The sequence below is a fragment of the Equus caballus genome, chromosome 4 (genome assembly GCF_041296265.1).
Source record: "Equus caballus isolate H_3958 breed thoroughbred chromosome 4, TB-T2T, whole genome shotgun sequence".
Taxonomy (NCBI): domain Eukaryota; kingdom Metazoa; phylum Chordata; class Mammalia; order Perissodactyla; family Equidae; genus Equus; species Equus caballus.
Genome location: NC_091687.1, coordinates 100,248,543 through 100,260,409, shown reverse-complemented (window position 1 = coordinate 100,260,409; position 11,867 = coordinate 100,248,543). Strand labels below are relative to the sequence as shown.

At 49.1% G+C, this 11,867-nt stretch overlaps 1 gene segment (V, D, J or C); it reads right to left on the bottom strand.

Moving 5' to 3' along the window:
- Positions 1-279: 279 nt before the first annotated feature.
- On the bottom strand, positions 280-7,213 carry LOC100055383 (T cell receptor beta constant 1-like). The segment is given in 7 exon segments: positions 280-550; positions 862-968; positions 1,110-1,127; positions 1,588-1,974; positions 6,116-6,283; positions 6,540-6,575; positions 6,922-7,213. Coding segments are annotated over 7 exon segments (795 nt in total).
- Positions 7,214-11,867: the final 4,654 nt, after the last annotated feature.

Here is an 11,867-nt window from a genome sequence, read left to right as displayed (position 1 = left end):
CTTCCTCAGAGCACCTTTATCCAGGTAGGACAGAAAGTTCTTATGGTCAACATCCCCATATTTCTAGGCTGTTCCAGAGTAAGCCTGTTCACATCCCATTACCAACTTTCACATTTACTTGAGTTCCCCTGACAAGGAGGAGCAGTGCCAGCCACAGGCTGGGTCCCTTGCCCCTCGCACCTGAAGGGACTACACCTTCCTTGAATACCTCTTGTTTCTATCCTGACTAGAGTCACATGGGCAGTTCAGACATGGGAAGAAGAGATATCTAGACAGTCATAAGGCAGAGTCAAGCCAGAACAGGCCATTTTTATTGGTTCAGTCAACACAGGCACACTAGGGTCCCCCTTGGGTCAGAGAGATTTTGGTCATGAGTGTCGAGGTGTGCAAGCACTTGAGGGAGTAGATATCAGGATGAGTAGAGAGATGAGAACAGCTCTTCAGAAGCCCTGGCTAGGAAAAGAAAAAGGAAACTCCATGGTGGGGTGATAATGGTCTGGAAGCTTCTAGCTCCACCTTTGAGCTGGCTTCAGGGATCCTTTCTCTTGACCTGAAGAAGAGAAGGTTTTGAGGGTTACCAGGACACAGGAGTGGTAGGGATTGAGAAGCAGCAGGATGGCCCACTGAAAAGATGAATAGGGCTCCTCACAACCTCCTGGGTTTGCAGGGAACCCTAGCTTCTCCTTCCCAGCATGGCTCTTCCTCTTCAGTCCCCGAGGGACAAGGCATCTTCTGGGGCATGTGAGTGAACCCTCCTCCTCTTCTCTGCCACACTCTGGTCCTGACAGTGTCTGTATACTCCTGGCTCTGAGGTGCTGTGTCATCTCCAACCTGTCTGTCCCATCCTGCTCCCCTACTTACCATGGCCATCAGCACGAGGGCGCTGACCAGTACAGCATACAGGGTGGCCTTCCCCAGAAGAATCTCATAGAGGATGGTGGCAGACAGGACCCCTCGCTGATAGGACACTGTTGGTGGGAAGGGAGAGCAGGTAGGTACCTGTGAGCAGGTGTCTCTGCCTCACCCCCCAGGGTCCATGGGTTCTCTATTCTCTGATTCCAGAGCAAAGACCATGGGAGATGGAAAGAAAAAAGAAGAGGCTCACTTACCTGAGCTGAGGCCACAGTCTGAAAGAAAGAAAGGGGAGAAAATGGGATGAGTAGAGCATGTCACTACTTAAAGTCACTGAGCCTTAAGTCAACCTTTTAAGTCATAGGCTCATAGGCCACAAAAAACATAACAGCCAGAGGGTTCAGTCAGCCTCCTTGGACAGCCCTGGAGCTGTCTTCCTCATGCTGCTGCGATGTCAGAAGCATCCTCATTGTAACCTCAGGCAACTAGGACCAGTGAGGGGGTGGGAGGCCGGTAGTGAGGGACCCCATCAGCACAGCCGTGTTGGGCTGAGCATCTGGGGGAAGAACTAGCCTGAGATGCCCTGCTCTCCTTCATGGTGGGCTTTACTCTTCCCTCTCCCACTCCTATCCCTAGTCTATCTATCTATCTAGTCTTTCTGGTCTTCTACCTGGATCTCTCCCTTTCTCTCTAGTCTGACTCAGTCCTTGCCTAAGCCTCCCAGGCCCCACTCACCTGCTCTGCCCCAGGCCTCAGCACTGATGTTCTGCCTGACAGGTTTGGTCCGGTTCTCTTTCCACTCATCGTTCTCCTCGAGGCCGAAGAACTGGACTTGGCAGCGGAAGTGGTTGCGGGGGTTGTGCCAGAAGGCAGCAGAGACCCTCAGCCGGCTGCTCAGACAGTAGCTGGGGTTTTCATCATCTGACTGCTCCCTGTAGGGCTGAGGGTCCGTGCTGACCCCAGTCTGGACTTCCTTCCCATTCACCCACCAGCTCAGCTCCACGTGGTCGGGGTAGAAGCCTGTGGCCAGGCACACGAGCGTGGCCTTCTCGGTGCGGGAGATCTCTGCTTCCGAAGGTTCAAACACAGCCACCTTGGGTAGGGTCACCTGGTTCAGGTTCTCTGGAAGGGAAGAAGGGTTGGGGCCAGGGCAGCTCTGAGAGCTGTCTGGGTTTGGTAGGGGCTCTGCATGTGTGTGTGAGAGAGACAGGGGCCGGGAAAGGGGTTATGATGAAGCAAAATTATGTAGTACTGTGTCCTGTTCGTTTGGGGGTCACCATCCCATTCTCTGTTGTTCTTCTCTCAACCTTGCCGCCTCTTTCTCAGTTACCCCACAGATACACACTGCCTACTGTCTCCTCCATCTCCCTAAGGTGGTGTTATGTCCTGATTTTCTTGGCTTTCTTTGTAAAGTCTCAAATTCAGGGTCTTGTTCAATTATCTATCAGAAGAATATGACTGCCTATCTTTTCTCCTTGTTCCCAGCCCTCTTAGGTGCGTGATGTAATCTTTTAGGCTTAGAAGCAGTTACGGTAGAGTTGAATGAGCCTGGGCTTTGAGGCAGAAGATTCTTGCTAGCAACATGATCTTAGGAGCTAAATTGACTTTTTCTAATTACCATTCCCCTTTTTTTTGCAAAGTGTATGTGTTTGTCTGCTCTGGTGATAGCACATATTAGAATGAGCCTTTCTTGCCTAGGAGAGACATTTTTCTCATTGTATCTGACTATATTTTTCTATCTACAATATCCAACTAACTCTTTTTTTTTTTTTTTTTTTACATGTAATCTGCTTTGAGAAGCCAAGGAGCCTCTGGCTATTATCTTATCTGATCTTCCACATTCACTCCTACGCTGGGGCACACAGGGTGTGTGGTAGCTTGCCCAGGATGGCTGTAATCCCATGAAAAATACTGCTCATGGGCTGAGCCCCTTCTTCTTTCCAGTGCCCAGCAAGCTTGCCTGCCAGCTTTGCAGTCCTAGTTCACAGCCAGGCTTTGCATTTCTAAAAGCAGTAAAACTTGGTTGCTGGGAATGAACAAATCCCAAGTCCGAGGGCCATTTCATCAGGGGGTTCATGTCCTAAAGTCCTGGGCCCTTTTACAAGCCTGACAGATGGGAGACAATTTCTGGAATTGTTGGAAGGAATGACCTCATCTGAAGACACGGAAGGATGGAAGACACCACGTCCTTCCCTGAAGCACCTTCCTGTTTCCAGAATGTACTTGCCCTCTATTTGGCTTTGTTTTGATCATGGGAGTGAGGTTTTAGAGCAGGAACATGGTAAGCCCAGATGTTTCCACTTTATCCAAATTTGGGGGAATGTCTCTGATAGGAAAATTGAGACACAGGTTTGGAAAAAGGCAAATTCTGTGACACGGTGATGATAAACAATAAGAATGAAAAGGATGGTCACTAAAGGAGAATCCTTTCCAAAGGATTCTCACATAAGTTAGTCTCTTACAATTTAAGGACCCCGCAAGGCTGGCATTATTATCTCCATTTTCTACATCTCAGAGACCCTGAGGCAGTTTAAGTTGTGTTCTGATAGCAGGAGTCCCCCTCCCCCCAAACCCAGGTGTTGTGAGTCCCAGTGATTCTTACTTTCCAATTTCCATTACAATTACTGGCATGTGCCCCCATCTTCAGGACAAAGCCTTCTCCAGCCAACCAATCGAGTAGGACCTATGTGTCCCATTCCTCTGGCCTTGTCTATATCTCCAGCCCAGACCGCCCCCAGACTTGCCCCACAGCTCCCACCTGCCTGCTTCATCCCAAGCATGGTAATGGTGTTTCTTGATGGCCCCTCACCCTACCATCCCAGCATAGATCTTGAGGTTTGAGAAAATGGGGCCTCCAATCTATTTCTCTTCTTTATACCTTGTCTGTTGCTAAGATGGTGTGTTTCCAGTTGTAACAGTTTATTCAGACCTATCTCCTCTGACTCCTACCAAGCACAGTGTCCCCCAGAGACCCCCCTGCAGTGCCTGTGATGCTGTGACATGGATTTCTGTCCTCAGGACTCGGGAACACCCCTCAAACCACCCCAATCTCACCAACCTGGTCCCCCACTGCCTCTCAAGCCCTTAAACCACCCCAGGAAGACACACATGGGTCTTGGAGACTAGTTGAGACAGAGAGAAGGAGGATGCTGAAGGCAAGGGCAGAGTTCTGAGCTGGAGGTAGATGCTGGGAAGACTACTAACATAGAAGACAGAGCTCTTCACCAAAACAGGGTCAACGATGCAGGATTCGAGTCAGAAAGGGGTGGAAAAAATAGAGAAGCTCAGGTAAGAAAGAGAAGGGAAGTGACACATCTGTTCAAAAAAGTGGAGCTGAGAGAAAGAGTCCTGGAGAACAATGAAAAGAAGAGCTAGAAAACACAAAGCCTGAGGACCACGCTCGGAGCCCCGCAGCCGAGGAGCCGCTACAAACACAGCAGAGCCAGCTGGAGAGGCTCCGGGGGGGGCGGGAGAGGCCGCCGCAGCTCCTGGAGGGGGCTCTGCCTCCGTCCTTATGCCCCACTCCCCTCCCGGGGACTGATCCTTGTGGTCAAACACAGACACCCCCCCATCAGGAGTGGGGCCCCGATACCTGTGACAGTGAGCCTGGTGCCGGGCCCAAAGTAGAGCGGCGAATTATAGGAACACAGCTGCAGACGGCTGTGCTAAAACCTGCCGGAGGTCTCCAGCCAGAGGGCAAGTCTTAGCTCCCTGGGAGTAGGGATGGCCACCTGTCCCTGCCTGGATTTGGGACTTGGGACCAAAGAGATCCATAAGGAGAGAAGCTTAAGCATTCTACTGGGAGAGACGGAGTGGAAGAGGCTCAGGAGGGCAGATCCCCACATGTAAGGCAGGAGGGTGGACTAAGCACAGAGTAAGGAAGCTGATTAGGGACTGGAGACATAGAGAAATCAACCCCAAGCCATGGCAAACACAGTTTCTTGGAAGCCGCACAGGAATGAGAAGTTAACTGCCCTTTCACCAGGGCTGAGAGGAGAAGCTAGAGTCCGCATCCAAGGGACAATGACCCTGCTACCCTGGTCCTGCGCCTTACCTAGGACAGAGAGTCGAGTTCCCTCTCCAAAGTGCTGTGGCTGGTTGCTCCACAGTACAACATGAGTGTGGAAAACCCCATAGTTGCTGGTGGGCGACCATTCCGTCCAGAAGCTTCCACCCAGAACTCCTAGGGGCTCCAGCACGCACTCCGCGCACACACACCCTCTGAACCTTTTCCCTGCTGAATTCTCTGTCCCTGCCCTCTCTAAGGAGTCCTTCTGGAACTCCAGCCTTACAAGACACTACCCCCAGGAAAGACTTTTACTTACCCAAGACAGAGAGCTTGGTTCCATTGCCGAAAAATAGTTTTTCATTAGTTACACAACAGTAAAGCCTGGTAGAAAACTGCCCCTGGTGCCTCCCATTCCTTCTCCCCAAGCCTGTCTGCCAGCTCTCTTCTCCCTTTCCTTAGCAGAATCTTAACCCTGGGAGGTGGAGAGAGGACAACTGTGCACCCTGAAATGTTGTGGTCAGAGGACTGATTCGGCCCCGTGGGACCCCTCCTCCTTCTCCTGTGTCCCTCTCCTTTCTGCGTGAGGGAGGAAATTGCAGGACTATGACAGCTCTAAGGCCGGAGGCTCTCCCATCTGTCATGGCCTTAATGGGGAACCCTCCAAGGAGATGGGAGATGGACAAGATGACCCCTTCCCAGCTGAGATTACTTGCCTCCTAGTAGGGGAAACCAAACTTGGCACAGCTAGCTAGAGCATGAAATATTGGAGATCGAGTCTGTCCCCTCCTGTCTACATCAAGACAGGAATTCAGGTATTTCTGGTGAAAACATGCTTTAACCCAAACACCCAAGACAGTGGCTCCATCTGGATCCCTGCTCCTGCCTGTAGATTCCCAGCCCTCCAGCCCTGACTGGCTTACCTACAACAGTGAGCCGGCTTCCCTCCCCAAAATCAACGGTGTTTCCAAAGCACAGCCTCCCAGATCCCCTTCAAAACCTCCCCTTGTTTGCTGAGCCCAGCTGGCATTCAGGGAGAGGATGGGCCGTTCATGGATCTCTTCCCTCACAGAGCCACCAGCCCTGCTTCTAAAACTCCCCGTACCCTTTCAGAGCTTTCCCAGGGCCCCTGACAGCTGGAAAAAAGGAGAACAGTGTGGCCTCCTATGAAATCCAGAGCAAGGAAAAATATGAAGCCCCTGCAGAGAACCTCCATCAGTGAGGGGAGATGGACCGATGTCAGGACTCGCTAATTACCTTCCAGGCTTTCTCTCCGCTCCCCTATCTCAGGTAACTCCTCAGCGGGGCAGCACCACCTCCTTTCCCTTCTCTGCCCTAACCACCGAGGCTCAGCTCTGAGTTGATGGAGGCCCTTGAGGGGCTGGATGAATTTGCCCCTACAGGGACCCTCCTCTGAACTCATTCCTAGAAGTGAAGACGACATCTCCTTGACCAGGACCCAGGAGCTGGGTCATCCCTCCCCTCCCACATTTCCTGGGATAAAGTCCTCCCTCCTTGTGCCACCCCCTGGAGACCCCAGGCTTACCTATGACCGTCAGCTTAGTTCCTGGGCCAAAGTGATAGTCATAGTTAACACATCAGAATACGGCCACTCCAAAATGGAGACTTTGGACCCGCTTTCCCCTATGAGGGGCCTGGAAAGACCTGGGATATGTCTTACCTACAACCGTGAGCCTCGTGCCTTCTCTGAAGAAGACTTCAGTGTTCACACAGTGACATGGGGCAAGGAGAAAAATGAATTTGAGGCATGGAGAGAAGAGGGGCCCTGGCTGGGGTCTGGAGGACTCTGGGATAAAAATTCCCCTCCTGTGCTTTATAGATATAGTGCAAAACAACATTTTTGACTTTTGACTTTTGGGGCCATGGAGTGTGACCAGAGGCCATCCAGAGGCCCTCAATTCTCTCTGGGGGTCCATCAAAGGGATGTGGGCCTGGAGAGGAGGGCAGCATCCCAGATCTCATTACCGCATCCATGGAAAGCCAGGATATCTCTGGCTTCTTCCTTTATAGAACGGGTCATCTCCATGGACCTTCCCACTGACCTTGTTCCAGGTTCCATGGGGATTGGGATGAAAGGATGTCCCTGAGTCCTTCACCCATGAGGCCACTGAGGCATTCTTCTTGCGTCTGGTCTGGGCTGTCTGCCTGGAAGCTTCAGTTTTGAGCCAGGCCTATCCTTACTCATGGTCTTGGCTTGACAGGGAGACAGGGGTGAGGCAGAGGCATTCTGATTCAAACCACGCCTGGGCCTGGGACCTGGGAGAAAAGTGGAGGGACGGCAGGCGTTGGGACAGGCAGAAAGGTTTTTGTAAAGGTTGTCCATAAAGTTGAATCACCGTGGCCTGCTGTCCCCACAATGTTACAGCTTTGTACAAAAACGGCCCCGCCCATGGGCCCGCCCCTCGGAGTGTGGAAGAAATCACCAGAGCAGCTGCTCCTTTGAGCGCGCTGGAGGTTGGGGGCGGTGCCATCACCCCTCATGGTGTGAGGTGTAAGGGGGGTATGGGCCACGCAAAGGGGGTCCCCTCCTCACACCCATGCCCTTTCTTCAGGCTGTTCTTAGCTCCACAGTGTCTGTCTTTGGGGGCTGTCTGCTGTGGGGGCTGGTCTTTACCCATATCCACCCCTCTCCAAGCTGTCATCAGAGTGGGGACCCACCCTGCCAAGGAGCAGAAGCCCCCTCTCCAGCCTGAGCCTGCCCCTGAGTCTACGTCACTCAGAGGTCCCACCTTTCATCTGAGAATGAGATCACCTAATACTCAGACTCTGTCCCTTTGGCCCAACTCTAAACCTCAAGGGTGGTCTGGAGGAGAAGTGAGCATGAGCTACAGAGAGGTAGAGCTTTTCTAGAGAGAGATACAATGAGAGCTGAGAGCTCAGCTGGGTTTCTAATGGGTGTGGGTGAGGGAAGACCACAACTTGCCTCACTCCCCATTGTGGACTTCAGACATCAGAGTTAGGTAAAGGGAATCAGGGAAGTACATGCAGGAAAGAAGGATATACGACGAAGTCTCAGGAACATTCGAATACAATTGCATGGTCACATAATCCTGCTCATAGTCTTCCCTCTTTTCCCAGAAGGGTAGACACATTTTAAACTGTTGGCAGGTGTTTTAAATTCCCTGCACGAGATGATCTTGATGTTTAGCCTCCATTTGAGTGGCCTAGATCTCATTTCACTAGATGGTGCTTCCTTTTATTGCCTTTTAAACTATGACTTAAACTCTAGAAGGAAAAAAAAAAGACAAACTTGACTACATGATGATGACACACTTACACAGAAAAATATACATAGAATCAAAAGATAAGTGACAATATGAGAAAAACACTTGCAATTCTCATTGTAAGGGTTAATCTCCCCAGTATATGACAAACTCCTAGAAATAGGTAAGAAAATAATCCAATAGCCCAATAAAAATGGCAAAGAACAGATGGTTCAGAGAAAAAGAAACCCAAATGGTGCTTAGCCATAGGAAGAATATCTCTCAATGATAAATGCAATGTAAAACTACACTGAAATGCTGCTTTTCATCCATTTGATTGACAAAATCCTGAATTATGGAAAGCCACTTTCCTGGCAGTATTTGGTGAAATATGTCCTTTGACACATTGATTGCTGGTAGGAGTGCGAAATGAGGCAACCCTTAGAGGGAGAAATTTGAAAACATCTGTAAAAATTACAAAAGCGTTTACTTTTCACCCAGAAGTCCCACTTACGGGAATTTATCTTGTAAATATTCTTACATACAGATGAAAAATGTGTGTAAAATATTTGCGTTATTTGGAATAGCAAAAATATTGAGAAAAACTCAAGTACCCATGAGCAAGGCACTGGATAAATAAGCTGTGATACAATCACAAAATGGAATGTTATTCAATGCTAAAAAGTCATGGAAATGTTTTCTCTTGCTGTGGAAAGCTCTCCAAGATAGATTGTTAACTGGAAGAAAGCAAGTTGCAAAATAGTGTTCCTGCATGCCACCTTTTGTCTAACAAAAGGGAAAATGGTTACACTTTTGTTTGCTTGATTCTTCATAAAGAAACACTGAAAGGATGAAAGAGAAACTGATCAAAGTGATTACCTATTAAGAAGGAGTGGAGTAGACAGAAACAGATGGAAGTAAAAGAAACATTTCTCAGTGTCAACTTTATTGTATTCTTTGGGTTTTTGAGCCGTACAGCTATATTATTTATTTGGAATAACACGATAAAATTTTAAAAGAAAAGAAAAACAACAAAATGTAGCTTTTAAATAATGTTTTTAAATTTGTTCCTTAAAAAAACTACTTAATTTACAAAGTCATTTTTTTTCAAAGAAGTTCAGTTTATGTAAAAAGCTGTTTTATGGTCCTGAATTTGCTTAATGAGTCTCCAATCACTTAGGAGGCTTGTGAAAAATGCATATTTCTGAGTATTTCCTAGGATCTTTCGAGTTAAAACTCTCTACAGGGGGCTGGCCCAGTGGCTCAGCTGGTTAAGTGCGCAAGGTCCACTTTGGCGGCCCAGGGTTCACTGGTTCAGATCCCAGGTGCGGGCACGGCACTGCTTGGCAAGCCATGCTGTGGTAGGCATCCCACATATAAAGTAGAGGAAGATGGGCACGGATGTTAGCTCAGGGCCAGTCTTCCTCAGCAAAAAGAGGAGGATTGGCAGTGGATGTTAGCTGAGGGCTAACCTTCCTCCAAAAAAACTCTGACACAATAGGCAAGAACTGTTTTAAGAAATGCGGTATCGGGGCTGGCTAATCTTCCTCAAAAAAAAAAAAAAAAAAAAGCTCTCTAGGGTGCAAGGGTGTGGCTTTTAGAATTTAGGGGGCAAAAAGGGGAAGACAGTCTGTTTAACTCAGGAATAGTGACAGCTCTCATGACACTCTCCCATAAGCCTGAATAAAATGTCATCGACTGGTTTTATCAACTGGAATGTGGCAAGGCCTCTTTATTCCCTTCCCACATTGAGGGACACTTTCATCCATGTAATGACTTATTTGGTCTATTTCCATATATTATCCTGTCTTCTTTATCTTTTGGCCTATCACTAATTTACCCTCTAAGTTTCTTTTTGACCATCTATCTGAGGACCCTCATCCCGACTGGCCTTACAAAGAATAACACCACTCCGTCTTGGCATCACAGCCACCTTTAATCCTGGCGGAGTTTGTCCCAGCTTTGCCCTCTGTCACGCTATCAGTATGCCCACGTGCACGTGCAGATCTTTTTCCATAATAGGAACCAAGACCCCTTATGCAGGTGTAGAGTGGGGTCATTCATCAACTTGGGCAGCAGGAGGCAGCCTTTCCTCATTTTTTCTTTTTAGACCTAAGTAACTGCAATCTCAACGTGGCCACTTGAGGGCGCGAGAAGAACGTGGATAGTGCTCCTGGGGACAGGAGCAAGAAGCCTTTCTGAAGGTGTGTGTTGGCATGTGCAGAGAAGAGATGCAAATGACATGTATGTGTGCAATTCTTGAAAACTTTCAAGCATGTTAATAGACTCATTTTAACTCCAAATTTGTTTCCTAATTTCTTCAGATGAAACTGAAACCTGAAGAGGCTAAAGGGGTTGCCCAAAGTCATGCATGATGAAGAGACAGAGCTGGAGCCAGCAGCCAGGCCTCCTTACTTAAGTTCTGGGGCTCTGGGAGGTGCTGCTGCCCCTGAGGCCGCTGAGGCCCCCACCTTCAGGGAAGCCCACCTGCTGGAGCCAGAACACCTGGACTCCCACACGGGCCTTCCGCTTATGTCTGTGAGACCCTGGGCAAGTTCTACACCTCTTTATACTCAAGTCTCCTTATCTGTAAAATGGGAATAATAATAATAATGACGCCTTCCTTATGGAGTTCTTATGAGAACTAAATAAGATAATACACATAAAGGTTTGTCCTGGTGCCTGAACATAGTCAGCAAAAATGTGAGTTGCCATTGTTTTCACGGAGAGTGCTGGCCTGGGGATATCGCTCCCGCCCTGGTTCTCAAGCTTTAGCATGCATCAGAATGACCTGGACGTCTTGTTCAAATGCAAGTTGTTGAGCTGCATCTCGGAACTTCTGACTCAGTAGGTCTTGGGTGAGGCCCAAGAATTTGCATTTCTCCTAAATTCCCAGGTGATTCTGGTGCTGCTGGTCCAGAGACCACACCTTGAGAATCATTCTTCTGGAAGTCTCCTTCTGTCTTCAGTACATTGCTTCCACTGCTAGTTCATACTTTATTCAATCAATCACTGGGTGCCAATTATATTCCAGATATGTCTAATCACTGGATCTACCAGGGTGAGTAAGACAAGATATCTTCCCTAAGGAGCTCTCCCTGGAATGCCAAAGTAGATGCATCCATGTTTACTAACAGCATGAGCAGGACCATGTAGAAGTCAGCATGGAATAGAAGGAGGAGACCTCATTCAGACCAGGGGGTCAGAGGGGCCAGTGCAGGGGCAGGGGGAGGAGGATTGGGAGTGGGAAAAGTCAGAAAAGACTTTTCTGAAGAGGGTGAAGGGGCAGGTGGGCAGAGCATCAGATGGACTCCAGATAGACCAGTAGTGTCCAGAGGAGCATGGCTTCGTGGAGGAAAAACAGGACTTCTGAGCACTAGAGCTTGGCAGGGGAGGGGAGGAGTGGAGAGACAGCCTGGAAACGCAGGCAGGGCAGCACAGGAAGAACCCTGCATCTCCAGGATGAGGAGCTTGGTTCAGTTTTGGAAGCTGTGAGAAGTCAGGAAAGGTATTCATCAGGAGTTGAGGTAGCCTGCAGGGCCTCTCTGAGTGCAGTGTTAGAAGATGGACTGGAGACCAGGCCTCTCAGGAAGTACAGTGAGGTGGGGATGGGCGGGAGAGAGGTTGAAGAGCAGCGGTGAGGGACCAGGAGAGACTGGGAAGTGGGGTGGAGAGAGAGGGCTTTTGAGCCAGATAAATGAGGAGTCAAACCCCAGATCTACCACTTGCTGGATGAGGGACGTGAGTAAACTACCAATCTACTCTGAACCTCTGTTTTCTTGTCT